Source organism: Canis aureus, chromosome 7 (assembly GCF_053574225.1).
Source record: "Canis aureus isolate CA01 chromosome 7, VMU_Caureus_v.1.0, whole genome shotgun sequence".
Taxonomy (NCBI): domain Eukaryota; kingdom Metazoa; phylum Chordata; class Mammalia; order Carnivora; family Canidae; genus Canis; species Canis aureus.
The window spans coordinates 67,298,465-67,314,934 of NC_135617.1; the positions used below are offsets into that span (position 1 = coordinate 67,298,465).

General features: G+C 45.9%; 1 protein-coding gene across 5 annotated transcripts in view; it reads right to left on the bottom strand.

Annotated features, from left to right (window-relative positions):
* Positions 1-1,446: 1,446 nt before the first annotated feature.
* Positions 1,447-16,470, bottom strand: part of BRPF3 (bromodomain and PHD finger containing 3) — a 34,989-nt gene continuing 19,965 nt past the window's right edge. For 2 of the 5 annotated variants that reach the window (XM_077904261.1, XM_077904263.1), the window contains exons 10-13: positions 12,909-13,006; positions 9,353-9,450; positions 5,121-5,275; positions 1,447-3,832 (exon numbers count right to left, since the gene is read on the bottom strand). In XM_077904261.1, coding sequence (XP_077760387.1) covers positions 3,649-3,832; positions 5,121-5,275; positions 9,353-9,450; positions 12,909-13,006 — 535 coding nt within the window. In that variant the 3' untranslated portion in view covers positions 1,447-3,648. Of the gene's footprint in view, positions 3,833-5,120; positions 5,276-9,352; positions 9,451-12,908; positions 13,007-13,527; positions 13,607-16,470 lie in introns of those variants that run through there. The other 3 variants (XM_077904264.1, XR_013383618.1, XM_077904265.1) reach the window with 3 other exon arrangements.

A 16,470-nucleotide genomic window follows, 5' to 3' on the forward strand; every position in this document is an offset into this window, starting at 1 on the left:
CAGTGAGTGACAGGGCTCTGAACCACAACACACCCTCTTGCCATCTTCAGTGGCCACCAGGCAGATGGGGCGGCAGTTAGTTACTGGAGTGGAGCACCCGCCAAACCTCCCTGAACCCTCTCTTTACCACATCTTTTCTTCTCATCCTCACCTGCTAATAATACCCCACCCCTCTGATCATTTTTCCTTTAGGTACAAAATGGTTTTATAGGGTCATGTCTCATTTTGCTCTAAATACTGGCCTTGTAATTCAAAATATACATGTATCAACAGGGATCTTTAAGCCCATTTTTTCAGGCTTGAATTAATTCCTTCATTCTTCTGAAAGTTTTTGCTATCCAAACGTGGTCTCTGCCAAACTCCTCCCCACCGTGGGAGCCTCACGCCGGCCTCACGTGGAGCTATGCGCGACATGTCTCGTGAACCTGGTGGTAAGCAGCTTGTGCACCTGCATCCTGTGGACCAGGGGCGTATATCTCTGTGCTCCTAATGCGTAATTCCAGAATAATCAGTGCCCCAGAGGTACTGTCAATGTTCTATCAAATTAAGCACTTTTACACTCTAGTGACTTCACTAAGAATTTCGAGGGCCCCGTGGAGGAGGTGATCAGGAGTCCCTGGTCCCCTAGTCACACTGCTGTGACACATAACTCCCAGCCACGTACAGGAGCCAAGCGGGAGCAGAAAGAGAACAGGGGAGGCGATGGGGAAAAAGCTGTCCCCAGCCCAGCAACAGGGCACTTAGTCCCCGGGAACGCTCACTCTGCTCTTGAAAATGTTCCTTTCCAGAAAGGCTGGAGCCACAGGCAATGGGTAGGGGGGCTGGTACAGAAAAGGCCAGTATGACCTTGAGATGTTGTGGAGCCCACTAGGAAACGCTTGGCCAGATCTCTCTCCCAGGATTCTGCTGTCATTACTTGGCTGGCTGTCTTTGGACAAGTCTTTTAATCTTGCTGTTTTGTCATCTGTAAAATGAAGACCAGGTAGGCGCTAGGATCCCTTCCAGCTCTGAAAGGAGAGAGGCCCATGTTACGCCTATGTGTCCCAGCTATCTATCTATAGAATGGGGATGGCAACAATGACAGAGGAGACATGAGCATTCTCGAATAAACAGGTGCCAGAGACATAGGGCTACTTCTCCCACCCCATGAGGAACAGATGCTCCCAAAGGGACAGGGCCACCAGAAAGCTGAGGCATGGGAAGGCGGGTTGGACATTCTACAGAACTGAGAGGGCAGTGCTGTTTGGGAGGGAAACAATGCCAGAGCCCATCTTCACACACCTCCTGGGGATTCCAAGAGACAGACAGAGCCCTTTCCTGCTGGGAGCCTGCAACAGCTAGACAACCCCATTCTTAATGGCTCCTGCCTTCTGGGGAGGGGGTGGGCTACGGGGATTAGGAAGAGAGGGGCAAGCCCCCACTGAGGACACCAACACAGCACGGCAATTGCTGCCCATTAGAACATTTATTTCTCAGAGAGAAAATAAGTTTCAGACAGTCATATTATAGTAGGTAAAATTAACTTTTGTATTCTTTACAAGCATAGATTTTTCTCTGTTTATTACCTCTCTTATACCATCTGTTATAAACAATTCTAGAAAGCAAATAAAGTCACTTTCTACAATAAATAGAGCATCGTGTGCTTCACAGCAGACGCGACTGAGACACATAGGCCCCATGCCACAGCAGGATCTGAGCCGCTTCCCGTTCTAAAAGAGCAGTTTTAAAATGAGACTCAGAGAGAGACTTTAAGAGTCAAGGAGATTGGAAAAAAAAAAAAAAAAAAAGAAGAGACTAAGAAAGAAAGTGTTGGGCGGGGAGAGACACACGGGGGGGGGGGGGAGAGAGAGAGAGAGAGAGAGAAAGCCCCGAGATCTTACAACACAGGTTGAGACAAAGGTCACAGAGTCCACAGCTGACCGACTACCTGGGGAGAAGGGGGGACGCATTGACTCCTTTAAATAAACCACACTGTGTGCATTTAAAATACTCAGCCACACAATGGAGGACTCCAGGAATGGAAACTATAGGCCTGAATAATTTAGAACAGTATTTTACAATTATATATACACCATGTCCTTCCCTAGCCATATGCTGTATTGTATTTTTATTATTGTACAAAATCCAAAACCCCATCCTTTAGGTAACAGAGAGTTTTGTTGGTTCCCTTTTAAACTCTGGCTCATGTCCCAAACATATTAAGAAGTTGTGGTGGTTGGTTGGTTGGTTGTATTTTTAAAAAGTCGAGTGTGTAAAAATGGCAGTGATCTCCCCAGTGACTGTTTTGTCCAAAACTCCCCTATGAAAAATTTAAAACAATTAAAAAGAACATCAGGTTAAAAATCAACATGGCGATCAGTGGCCTGCGACCTGGCCCTGCGACTTTGGTGCTTAAGAGGTGAGAAGAATCATCCAGAGAACAGACACTGAAGCCTCTGAAAGTTGTGTTTGTCAGTCAGCATTCCCCGTTTCACAGTTTGGTTTTTTTTCCCTTCCGTTTTTGAGAAGGTGAAGGTGAGGAGGGAGATTGAAAGGAGGAGAGGGAAGGGGAGAGAGGGTGTGAAATAAAAGCGTGGTGTCCCCTGGAGTTCGGGAGTGGGAGCAGCAGAGGCTGGGCAGGGCAGAGCACAGGCAGGGAGATGCTGGGCTGTGGGCACCACCATCCGTGGTGGCGGAGAGTGAAGCCCCCAGAGACAGGACAGGAGGGCAAGGATCAGACCGGCTGAAGAGCACAGCTGCACCCCACAGCCCTCCGCACCCAAGTGGACAGATGAACACTCACCCAACCAGCCTGGTCTGACAGGAGCCTGCCAAGCCTCAGCCCGTCTCTCGGCACACAGGGAGAGGGCAAAAGGGGCCTGCCTCAATTCAAGGGGGCAAGCTTCCACAGCCTGGCCTTAGCTGTGTGTCTGCAGCAAATGAGGGGGGGGGAGGGCATGCTGGTGGAGGGGTCACCCTAGTGGTAGGCTGTCCTCTGTCCTGGGCCCTGAGGAGCCAGGCAGAGGCACCCACCTAGCATAGCAGCTGGCCTCAAAGGGAATGAGACATAAAAAGAAAAAAGACCAGTTTGGTGATAGTTTCTGTCCATTTGGCACAAAAGAAAGGAAAGGAACATGGGGAAAAAGAGACAGCACTGGTGCAACGATGGGATGGGGAAGAGGTATGAGAATGGGTGATGGAGGGGAGAGAGGGTGAGCTCTGTGAGCTTCCCCGCGGGACCCTCGTGTATCCACAGCACCTCTGGGGTCAATTTCAGAGCGTCACTTGCCCTGAGGTGTAGTTAGCTGGAGTGGGGAGGAGGGGGCCAGGCACACCTTTGAGAAAGAGCCTAGGACTTCTTGCCTTCTGGGTTCAGGTGCATCTCCTTGGCCAGGCCTAAGCCTCACAGCTATTTCTACTTCTAACTGATTCTTTAGTGGACTAGCCCCTGAGCAAGCTCAGGTGGGAGTTTTTGGCACACAGCAGGCCCACCAGGGGAACCACACAGTTGTTCAAAACTGGGGCCTTGCCCTTGGGGAGGACACAGACCAGTCCCTGGCCTGCTGTGGAAAGGGGAAACTGCCGGCCATATGACTGGCTGGGGCAGGAAGAGGCCTCTGTGCCTCAGGGGACAGAGGCAGGGCAGGCAGACACAGGCAGGCCCTGCCCTTACAGGTAGCTGGAGGTGACAAAGGAGTGGGGCCCCCGGACCCGGCTCAAGTGGATCATTGCACGGTCGTAAGCCACCTGCACCGACTTTCGGATGCTGGTCTTGCGGCCTTCTAGCATCTTGAGCTTGTCCACGGTGTCTTCCACACCCAGGGGCAGCACTTTATCCCTTGGAAGCCACTGCCTAAAATACAAGCACAGTGAGAGGCCTGGGCTGCAGTGGGTCACACAAGGGGGCTCCTCTGGGCCCATATGCCCAAGACTAGCAAAGCCAGTGGAGGGGAGAGAGCAGAAGGAGATGGACTGGGCCAACCCAGGCAGGAGGCCACCAAAAGACCTGTTTGCAGCCAGGCCCTTCCCTGAACCCATGGCACTCAACTCTGAGGGCTGTCATGACCCAGAGCCGAGAGGTCCATGTTACGGTTAGCTCCACCCCACCTTGGGGCATCAGGGAGCTCTGGCTAGGAACTGGGGCCAATACCAGGAATCAATGATTCCTTGGTGGTGCCCACACCTCATTTTTTTTTTTTTTTAAAGATCCCCAGGTGAGTCTAACATCTGGCTAAAAGCCAGCCTTCAGAGCCAGATCTTGGTTCGTATCCCAGTTCTGGCAATGGGGTCTTGGCTTTCCAAGCCTCAGCTTTCTCATCTGAAAAATGGATTGGGAGGGGACTGGTGAAGATTTAAGGATTAAATGAGATTATGTATGTAAATAAATTTGCACAGGGGCATGGAGTGAACAATAAATGGTAGCTACTGTTATCTGGGTTAGCTAGTCCTACATTTTCTCATTCTATAGAAGCAGAGGTGAAAGAAGTCTTCTGGTGCCAAGAGAAACCTTGAAGGGCAAGCAAGCCCTTTGCCATGGAGCCCACACTGCCCAGAACCAACCCACTCAATATCCGCCCACTCCAGGACTAAGACACACATGCCCACGGCCACGGGGAGCTCTCAGCCGGCTCTCTTCCTCTCCAGGAATCACCCTCCAACAAGGGAGCTACATGACCCAAGGTGACCTCCATCTCCAGGGGCAGCCAGCATTCAATGATTAGTTGACACGAAGGTACAAAGGTGCAGGCCCAATTCCTGGTATCATTAACAAAACCCCAGCTCCAGGGCTCCCCTGAGGATCAGTGGAGGCCTTCATAGCAAGCGTGCCACAGTTCAACATGTTCCCCTGTCTAGCACTGCAACCCTCATCCCCACAGGTCTCCTCTGTAAGTCTCATTATAGAAATTTCCATCTCACGGTGTTTCTCAGGGAATCTGATCTGAGACTCTCCTCAGTTACTATTAACGTGTGAGGGGCAGGCCAACTGCTGGTAATGCCTCACCCTACCTGAGTGGAGGCAGGGTAACGGAGTCTACAGCCCCTCTGTGGACTTCCCCAGCATGGCAGTATTTGCAAAGCCTCCCAGTCGGGCCCCTCAGTCCACACCCTGGTGCAACCTCCTGCAAGTAGCAGTCACTTACCAGGTGCGCTTGTTGTCAAAGAAGAGGACAAGGAAGAGCTTCTCTCCAGCCTCGGCCTGTTTCTGCTCTCCCAGCTTCAGCACATCCAGCGGGGGGACAGGGATGGGGACACCATTGTGCAGGAGGCCCTCCCGGGGCATCTTGGGATCGATGATCTGGAGACAGGAAAGGAGAAGGCACTCAGCTGCGGGTGGATGGGGTGAGCAGAGCATGCTGCGCCAGGACTCCCTGCTGAACCACCCCTTACCAAGCTATGCAGCACCTTGGCCAGGCCCACAGCCAGGTGATAAAGGGAGATGACCTCTTCTGTGAACCTCCAGGACCCCCAAATGCAAGTCCTGACTCTCTTTCCCAGTTCATTTGCCTAATCCTCCAGCCCTGCCCAACCAGTTCTGATGAGGGAGCTTACTCCATGAACCCTTGGGGGCCCAGAGCTGAAACAGAAGCAATGTGAATCCAGTATGGGAGTGTCAGAAATGAGGGGGTATCTGTGATGTCCAGGCCAAACTGGCAAATTCCTTCTTCCCAACATCCTTTAGGGGGAGTGGAAGCCATTTTTTCCCTTATCAATTGCCATTTAAAATCGTTATAATTCACTTCAAAAACTCTGGTGCCTCCTTAGACACCATGGCCATGAAGGAGGTTCTGGATCAGCAGAAGAACCCATCCCTTTGGTTCTACCTAACAGAGCCCTGAGTACCTGCTACCTTCCTATCTGACTATAACTGTCCTCCTGTGTGCATGAGATACCTTTGTGTCACTTCCATGTAAGATCAGAATGAAGCGGTAAGACTGAACTTGAGGAGTTGCTGGAGAAGGGAGAATGATGTGGCCAGAAAGAAGGGCCACTGGAAGAATTTGTGCTCGAGGCGGCAAGCTCCACAGAACAGGAGCTCAGCAAAACGCCCAGTGGCATCGACACAACAGTTATCTCTAGCTCTATGAAACACTGACAAAGTGACCAAAGCCCCTAGTTATTCACATATCATTTTATTTCATCTTTTTTTTAATTTTTAATTTTTAAAATTTCATCTTCTTGCTGATGCCGAGAAGTCTGCTGACAGCTACCTGCTGAGGGAGGAAAGCACCAAGCCCAGACAGAGGAGGACAGAGTGGGCTGTGGCCACGGTGACCTGAGCCTCTGCTGCCTGCTGCCCTGCACAGCCCCTGTTTCAAAGCAGTGAATACTCTCTGTGTGCTGAGGCTGGAGAGGCCTGGAAACTTACTGAGGAAGTGGCTTTCTCCAGAGATGCAACAATCTTAATTTCTATACCCGGTCCCAGGGGGCCTGTTCTCATAATAAACTGCCCTAGCTATTTACCTTTGGGTGTCTGCCAGCTTCCCTACTTCCCTCGCAAGATAAGCAGCTGAATGCAGGTGTTCTGGTTAAGAGTTTACTCTAAGGAAGAACCATGCCAACCCAGCCCCCAGCTGTGTAATTTGGTCAAAACTCTATCTCCCAGCCTGTCTGTCCCCACCGGGATTAAAGCTAACTAAAATTCCTAACGAGAACCACCACACAAGCCCTCCTGAACTTCCTCAATTGAACGAGACAGTGGGCCTCTCTGGTATGTTTCCTCTTGACTAAGCCATGCTGGCTCCCGCCTTGGAACAAGGGGATAGATGGTGAAATATGTCCCCCCAAGGCAGGAGCAAAGTGGGTAAGCTGCCCCTTAAGGAGAGTTTGCCTCTCCTTTTAAAGAAAATACAGGCAAATATGTCCCAAAATAATAAACAATGGACCATTCACTCAAATGTTATTCAGATGTAAAACAGCATGGCTTATGATACACTTTAACGCATTATGTGATAAATGTGTGTATACACAATTATTATGGCTGCACTACATAAACAAATACAAGTGACGCAAAATGCTCACAGCTGACATGCTAGAATGGTAGGGTCCCTGCTGCTTTTCTCTATTTTTCCAAAATTTCGATAATATAGATACATTATTTTAGAGAAAAAAAAAACAAAAACCCTTTTTTAAAAAATGAGAGTCAAAAAAAAATTTAAACTGTATATTCATTATGGATACAAGTACATATTTAAGTATGCATAGGAGAACAATTGGGCGAGTGTAAACCAAAATGAAAACACAGGTTATGTTCAGGCAGTGGGTTTTCTCAGGTGGTGGCTGAATTTATTTAATCATGAAAGAAAATGTATGATTAAAAAGATAATTAAAATGGAAAAAAAAGCTGGTTTTAGACCAGTTTTGTTTTGCACTGTGAGACTTAAAAAAACAGTACCAAACCTGTACAGCTTTAAACACTTCCTTGACAATTACTGGCTGTCTCACTGACAAAAGGGCATAGAGCCTTGTGAAGGCAGATCCCAGGCCCAACCTCCTTAGCAGCACAGCGTGGATTCCCCCACATGCCACTGCTAAAGGGGGAGTGAGGTAGGTGACATGGCTTCCAGTATGGCCCCAGCAAGCTGTATGACCTCTTAGAGCTGTAGCTTCCTCACTAATCCCAAAGGGTCAGAGTTCCTGCCCTCTTGTCCTTAAGAGGCTGTTATTAGAACTGAAAAAGCCAGGCAGCCCTGGTGGCTCAGTGGTTTAGCGCTGCCTTTGGCCCAGGGTGTGATCCTGGAGACCCAGGATCAAGTCCTGTGTCAGGCTCCCTGCATGGAGCCTGCTTCTCCCTCTGCCTGTCTGTGCCTCTCTCTCTCTCTGTGTCTCTCTCATGAATGAATAAATAAATAAACTCTTAAAAAAAAAAAAAAAAGAGCTGAGAGAAGCCCAGAATGTTGTATGCATGCAAGTGGTTGGCAGGATAGTGGACAACCCTGGCTATAGATCATCTGTAAAAAATATATTCTTATTTTTTAGGGGTGGCTCAGCTGGTTAAGCATCCAACTCTTTTTTTTTTTTTTTTTTTTTAGCATCCAACTCTTGATTTCAGTTCAGGTCATGATCTTGGGGTGGTGGGACTGAGCCCTGTGTCAGGCTCTTGTGCTGAGTGTGAAGCATGTCTAAGATTCTCTATCTCCTTTTCCCTCTGCCCCTTCCCCTCTTGAGCTCTCGTGCACACACACGCTCTCACACAAAAAAATTAAATTAAAATTTTAAAAAATATTCATAGCTCAGTCTGGCCTTAGTCTAATTGGGTTGTTCTGAGATAGGACCTCAGTATCTATATTGTTTAAAAAATTCCCCCAAGATTCTGGCATGCCCAAAGGTTTAGAATCACTGTCTTCTAGTGCCCGGTGGACATTACCTCCCCGATGCAGAGAGAGTTCTAAGAAATAGCAATCAAGGTGGTAAAAATGGAATTTTCAGCTACTGCTACATTGGAAAAAATAGAAATTTTAGCTCCTACTGGTGGGAGTAGGAACTGGAAGTAATTTTCTAAAAGGGTAGCTTGGCAATTTGTATCAGAATTTTGCAGACACCTTGTCCCAAGAAGGCACCCTAAGAATTCACTATACAGGAATAATCATGATGTGCACAGAGTAAAACTACAGTGATGTTTATTGCCAGCTGTTTATCATAGTGAAAAATTCAAAACAATCTAAATGACCCAACTAAGGAACAGTTAAAAAAGACACATGCATACAACTGAGGATAATGCAGTCGTTAAAGTGATGTTGATAAAGAACGTTTAATGACACAAGACATGCGTGTTCATGGAACGCTGTTATACGAAAGGGAGGTTAGAGTATGGTCTCATATTTACTCACTGAAAAAAAAAAAAGTTAAACAGATATATACCAAGAGGTAATCTCCGAATAGACGAGACTATGGGTGATTTTGAACTTAGTGGCTCAGAACACAGGCTTTGAAAATCACATTGTGATTCTTGGGCTCAAATTCCAACCCTGCCATTTAATAGCTAGATGACCACATGCAACAGATAGCTCCTCAATTTTCTTCCCCACAAAATGAGAAAAACCATATCTCAGTATTTCAAGAATTTAGCATGACAAATGTTTAAATAAATTCTTTACAATGAACATGTATTACTTTTATGCACAAACAAATGCTATTAAATTCCTATAAGCCCTAGTCTCTAGCTTCATACTTTTACTCTATTTTGAGTGCTCCAAGCTGGGGACCTTGATGGTTTGACCCACCCAGGCTGGGGTAAAACCTCCCTCTCTTCTGCAGCTAAAGGCACTCTCCCACCACACTCTGCTGGCTTGATCCAATCAGATAAGCCCCCAAGGCAAGACGGGGTGAGAACAGCCCAGAGAAGGAAGGGGGGTGGTGTCTGGGGCAGACTCACCAAGGCAGGGTAGGAGGGATAGCCTCGGCACTTGGCCCACACCAGCTCCAGGGGCTCCAGGTCTCCGCGGTCTTCAAAGGGCATCAGGAGGCTTCTGCCTGGGGGTCAGGAGGGGAGGAGACAGCACCCAAAGGGGACTTGGAATGGTGCCCAGGAGGCCTGCCTGTGGCCTCCATTTGACTGGAGCAACCCAGGAATAAGTCAGCAACATCCCCTCCGCCCTTGCTCTTCCCTGCCCTTTCCTTAGTTCTTAGACTAGATCAGGGGTCAGCAAACTTGTTCTGTAAAGGGCCAAACGGTAAGCATTTTAGGTTTTACAGTCCACATGGTCTCTGTTGCAAACTACTCAACTCTATTGTTGTAGCATGAAAACAGCCACAGATATTCTGCAAAGGAATGAGTATGGCTAGCTATGTCCCCATAAAATTTTATTTTTAGTCACTGAAATTTGAATTTCATGTAATTTTCATGTGTCACAAAATATCTTTCTTCTTTTGTTTTTTTTTTCAATCATTTGAAAATGTAAAACCATTCTTAGTCTGTAGGCCCTACAAAAAACGGGCAATATGTTAGTTTGCTGACCTCTGGACTAGAACCCTAAGATGGTATTCCTTGGAAAAATGTGACTGCTCCATCACCAGGACCCTAGGAAGAAAAATAACCACCCAGCTTGGCAAAGCCACAAACTGCTCTCTGGGGCTCCCTAAATGATAGGCCTCATGATAGAGGCTTCACGGAAAAAGATCCCTGCGACAGACATTCCAGTAAAACCACTTGCTAAATGAGTTCTTTTCTGACAGGGCCACGCCTCACCATCCAGGTCACCTGGATACACAGCACTCAGCAGAGCCAAGCAGGTCTGCAGGTCCTTCATGTGCATGCTTTTCTCAGAACCTTACACTGGGTGTCCCACCTGGAGCAGCACCACATCTCTCCAGCTTACTCTTTTCTGCACCTGAGGCACTAGCACACATGGATGGACACACTTCACAAATGCTCCTGAACAGAAAGAGGAACCTCCTCTCTTCTCCTCCCCACATCTATAAACTGGGAACTCAAGGGGACCACACTTGACCAAGGAAAAAAGCCCAAATCCCAAAGAGTGGAAATTATGTTCCCAAGGAAATACTACCACCCTCATAATTTTTTAAAAATATACTACTAATAATGAGGTATTTTTTAAAAAGATTTTATTTATTTATTAGAGAGAGAGCACACACGTGTGCACATGAGCAGGGGGGAAGGGGCAGAGAGAGAGGGAGAAGCAGACTTCCCACTGAGCAGGGAGCCTGATGCAGGGCTCCATCCCAGGATCCCAGGATCATGACCTGGGCCTAAGCAGATGCTAGATCTGAGCTGAAGGCTGATGCTAAACCAACTGAACCATTGTTTTTTTATGCGAGTCAATACCAATAACAACAAAAAGATAAAATCCAATACACAGGCTGTGGGGAAACTGGTGCAATCATATACTATTGAAGAAAGTGTAGACCAGTCTAATCCTTAAGAATGTAATTTGGCAGGGGTGTGTGGGTGGTTCAGTCAGTTAAGCACCTGACTCTTGATTTCTGCTCTGGTCATGATTTCAGGATCATGAGATTGAGCCCTGCATAGGCTCCATGTTGAGCAGGGAGTTCACTTGAGATGCTCTCTCTCCCTCTCCCCCTGCCTCCAGGTTCTCACTTCCTCTCACTTTCTCTCAAAATAAACAAATAAATCTTAAAAATATATATAATTTGGTGGTATGTCTCAAGAGCCATTAAAAAAATATATGAATCATCTGCTTCAGTACATTCCTTCCATGGGAATTTATTCTAAGAAAAATAACTTTAAAAATGAATAAAAGGATTTTGAACAAAAATACACATTTACTACATTATGCATAGTGTGAAAAGTCAGAAATAACCAAATGTCTAACAAAAGGGTTAAGTAAATTATAATACACTAACTGAAGAATAAATTGTTCCATAATATGAGATAAATAAAGATCATGTCAACATGAAAAAGTATGAGATAACACTGAAAAATGCAGAAAATTAAATGTTCTGGATTAACATTTTGTTAAAAATGTGCCTGAAATAAACGGAAGGCCACACAGAGAAATGAAGACAACTGTGTTAATTAAGGTGATGATGGGAGTAGAGGGTCAAAATTTTTAAATTTCCTTTGACATCATTTTACAAGAACGTGGTTTTAAAAATAAGGATAAAATGTCACTACCAGAATCACACTGTATGTGCCAATCCACTGCCAGTTTTGCACTGGATGCTGTTCCAATTTATCTAGATATGAGCCCTGCTTTCTGGGCACTGACAACAGTGAAACACGCAGGCATGCATTCCTCAACACACATATGAGAAAGAAACTGATAAAGGAAAGTAAAGTGGTTGGGAAAAGGAAAGAAGCCCTGACACCTGTGTGTTAGATGGAAACTTCAAAGACAGGGCACCCAGAGCACACACTCTCCACAGGAGGGCTGCACAGAGGTGCCCTTGGAGAACAGCCTGCCTTGTACCCACTCCACCTGAGCACCAGTCAGCCCTACCCCTTTGGCGCTGCCTTGTCCTGTTCTTGAATCCCTCGTTCTTGGACCAGCTGGAGTAGAATGTCTCCTGAAGACAAGGCAGAAAGCAATGGATCACATGAAATCACAGGGCAATGTGTGATTCAGTGATCCAGGCTCTCGCTAACCACTCCAGTGAAGGCAGACTGGTAGTGTCTCTAGAAACTACAAAGACACACTTCTTTCAAGTACAGCAACTCTACTTCTCTATAGAAGTGTATGCTTGGGCAGCCCGGGTGGCTCCGTGGTTTAGCGCCGCCTTCAGCCCAGGGCCTGGTCCTGGAGACCTAGGATCGAGTCCCACATCAGGCTCCCTGCGTGGAGTCTGCTTCTCCCTCTGCCTATGTCTCTGCCTCTCTCTCTGTCTCTCATGAATAAATAAATATAATCTAAAAAAAAAAAAAAAAAAAAAGAAGTGTATGCTCTCCAGAGATACAAAATGATCTATGTATAAGGTTGCTCACTGCAACACTGATTATAACTAATATGTGAAAACAGTCTAAATGTCTATCTGCAGAGAGCTGGCACTCCTAGATAATGGGATATCAGGCAGCCAAAAAAAAGCATAGACGATTTCCAAGACATATTAATTGAAAAAAGGCATGATTTAGAGGAACACGTGTATATTAGGCTTCTCTACCCACTCTCCTGAATATATGCACAAGTTTTGGCTTATATATGTATAAACTACATCTAGAGAGACACAAAAGAAACTGCTAACAGTGGTTGTTCTAAGGAGGAGACCCCTGGCTTTTCATTATGTACCATTCTGTACCTTTTTGATTTTTGTTACCATGGGCATATATTACTATTCAAATTTAAGATGAACCTAAAAAAAAAAAAGAAGCATATGAATGACCTGGGAGAGGGGGGTGCCATCTCTGTGCCCAATGCCTTAGAGCTTAGAGGAGCTATCGGGTCTGGCTGCAGCCCACAGAGCTGGTTCTTTGGAAGGCCTGGGCCCCCTAGATCCACCTGTATACCGCTCCTCACCTGAGCTGCTGTAGTCAGAATCTCCATTTACACCTTCCAGGAAGGGGACGCGAGATAGGGCTGGCTTCCCACGGCTGCGTTTGGGGGGCGTCAGACCACTGCATACAGAGCAAGAAGGCATAGGGAGCGAAATGAGCAATTTCATTGACTAACGCACCCACTGCTATTCTATCTCTGAGAGAAGTGGAGGTGTAAAAACCCTTCAATGAAAATGGCTTCTCACCTTCCCCTAAACAACTCACACCAATCCATGTTATGCTTCTGACCATAAAAGTTCCATGAGGCTTTGAAGGACCATTTCATCCTTGTGGAAGGACTCTAGAAAAAGATGCCTGCTTCCCTACCCAGGGACTTTGGACTTCACCCAGAGAAAGGTCACTCTAGGCACTTGTCAATCCTTCTGGAGTCTAAGCAGCCTAGTCAGGAGGAGGGCCAGTCTTACATCTGTCCAGAATTCTTTTACTCTGCAGTTCATACTGTTTCTTTAGAAACCAATTTATTTTTGAGGTTAAAAAAAAAAAAATAGCCTCTTTCCTAAATTTCCTATAAAGGACATATCTTACTTTTGTAATTAGAAAAGACATTTTTTAATTGAAAAAAAAATCCACTTCTTACTTACACTTTGTGTGTGAAGTTTTTCTTAGACAGAGATGGAATTTTTTAACAAACAAGCAGACCAATTTTTTTCCATGTGGTTACTGCAAAGAGGTATGTATGTATGTTTAATATATACATATTATACATGTTATATAATATATATATATTTTAGGCAGACTAGAAGGTAATAAAGCAAAAATGAGAACAGTAATACCAGAATAATGCCATAACTGGAACCCATCCAAGCATCTGCATTTTTAAATACCTCTCAATGGAATTCTAACATACATCCATAGTTGTGAGAGTCTGGGCAAGAATGATGTGGCTAGGGCTTTTTCCCATCCAAACTTTGAAAACTATCACTGCTATCTAATTTTTTTCAACTAAAAAAAGTGCTTAAAAGATGGGGCAACAATCCACAGAAGAATAGAAACACTTGGGAAACCCCTGCTTGGGAAACCCCTGGTGGGATCAAAAAAGGCTGGTGAGGACTGTTTGGTGAGTAGCATACTCCTGTCCTACCAAATCATAGCTGACTTTATTACAGTCTTATTCAGAAAACCTTATACAACCAGAACCCAATGAATCCTAATCCATCAGTAACTGGCAGGTTGGTAGCTTTTTTCCTGCTAGTAAAAATTAGGACCTGTTTGAGAAAAAAAATTAACATCCAGTTTACATTTCAGATTCAGTTCCCACTCACCCTATAATAATCTGTCACTGGGTTTAGAGACTCAAAGGCCTCTCAAAGTTCCTATCTTGGATCTGGGGAGACATCTTCAAATACAATAAAAGGGGGCACAACAAAGTGGTTAAGAGAGAAACTCTGGAGCCAGACTACATGGGTTCAGAACCTGCCTCTTCACTTCATGAGTTCTGCAACCTTGAGCAAATGACCTACCCTCTCTGAGGCCGGTGTTCCCCATGTGCTGCTGTGAGGATTTAGTGGATTAATACACAGAAAGCACTCAGTACAGCATATACCCAGTACTCAATAAATGGCACATGGTAGTTATATAACAAATATTATTATATGAAGGGCAGTAAATTTTAATGTGTCACTTTAAATACCATAAACTACTAGTGTTGTACTATCAGATGATGAGCTCTGACAAGGATGAGCTCAATAAAATAAGACGTAACACTTCAACTAGGTCCGTGTATTCCTGTTTCATGGAAAATCACAAGTGACTCAACATGACCTGCATTTCAGCCCTCTTTCTAAGTCATGCAGACCTAAGCAGCCAATCCAATCTATAATTATTTTGTTTACTGGTTTAACATTCATCTCTTCCTTCTAGAAGACAAGCTCCATGAGAACACACACCTTATCAGTACTTAGAACAATGCCTGGCTTGAAATAGGTGCTCAATTATTAATAACTGAATAAGTGACCCATAAAAAGAGGGCACAGCCCCAGTCTGCTCAGAAAATCCTCAGGAAAGATAAGGCCAGGACAGGGGAGGGGGATGGGATTAATGACCACAGGTTTTTTCAAGATTCTTTCTATCTCTGGAATTATATGATTCCAGTTTAATTATTAAGTAAAATCTTTCTCTATATAGGCACTACCATAGTGTGCAGGGTGGGGGGTGGGGAGAAAAGAAAGAAAAAGAAAAATCCTCTAGTTGGAGTCCTGAACCTCTTGTTTTAAACCCTGAAATTCCATTGAGATCCACTGAGTTAAAGAGGAAATGCTTTCCAAGGGCATTGTTCCCACACTGAACAGGGCTCCACAGAAATTGGTGGAATTCTGCACGAATGCAAACACATGGCCTGACCAGCAGGCTAATCAGAAGCTGGTCTGGCTTCCTTCCTGTGAATTCATGGCTGCACAAGAGCTCTTCATGGAGCGAAGGGCCCAACATACCTTCCATCTTTAGTCAAGAGCTAGGAGGGGACAGTCTGATAATCCTACTCCTACCCCAACCCAATGAACTGCGTTTCTAGCCACCATTATATCTGAAGGGAGTTAGGAATTCCAACCCAGGACCAGGGTGAAAGCATCTTGTAAGATTCTGAAAGCTCTGCCTCCTCTATGACTAATAACTGTTTCTTCCCCACCCACTGCCTCTATGTCTCTAGAGGCCATGGAGGAAGAAAGCTAGGGTGATCCTGAGGCTTGGTAGAGGAAAATCTCAAAGGAACCATATGCCACAGCAGGGGTCCTCCCACACTGCCCCCCCCCTCCCCCCAAAGCCTCCCCTGAGCCCAGTAGCCAGGGTAGAGTGAGTACTTAACAAAACACACGCTCAACCTGCCAACCTGCCTTGGAAACACTTTAAACATAGAGTCTTTTGGTGCTGCCCTGGGACCCTTCTTCCTCTACTCTGAACCCAGGATTCATTATCATGTTGGGAATCATGAGTTAGCCTTCAGGACAACTTGTTTCTCCTCTGTGGCACTGAGGATCTCCCATCTCCAAGAGTTCCACACTTCCTGGTGTCTTGCAGAGCACTCATAACACAGAGTAGAGATTGCATAAACTCTTGGACTTGGAAGAAACTCTAATGTTCTGGTCTCAAAAATCCTCTCTTCCAATAAAAGAATGGGAAAAGAAAACTATCCTTTCCCAACTCAAGGAGGGTAAAAGAGTTAGGACCTTTGAATAACAGGCTACTCCAAACTTCCTATCTGTTCAATTCTTATTTGCACACCACACCTCTAAAGAAGGCTTGGTTATGATGCACCAAAAGGCAAAGGGCAAAACCATGTCTGTAACTGGGTTATCAGAGCAGCCCAGCAGGGTGGGTGGGGGATTGGCTCAAATGTTAACTTTGCTGGGCAATTGAAATTTGGCTGTCCCTGCTGTCTGGAGCCAAATTCAGCTCCACAAACCCTGTAAAGCATCAGCGCCACTCCTCCCCTCCTAGTCAGATCAGGCTTGAGAGTCAAGGGTCACACCATTTCCTAGGAGCTACCAGAGTTACAGACCAGAGGTCTCAGGAAATAGCCAGGGCGGGGG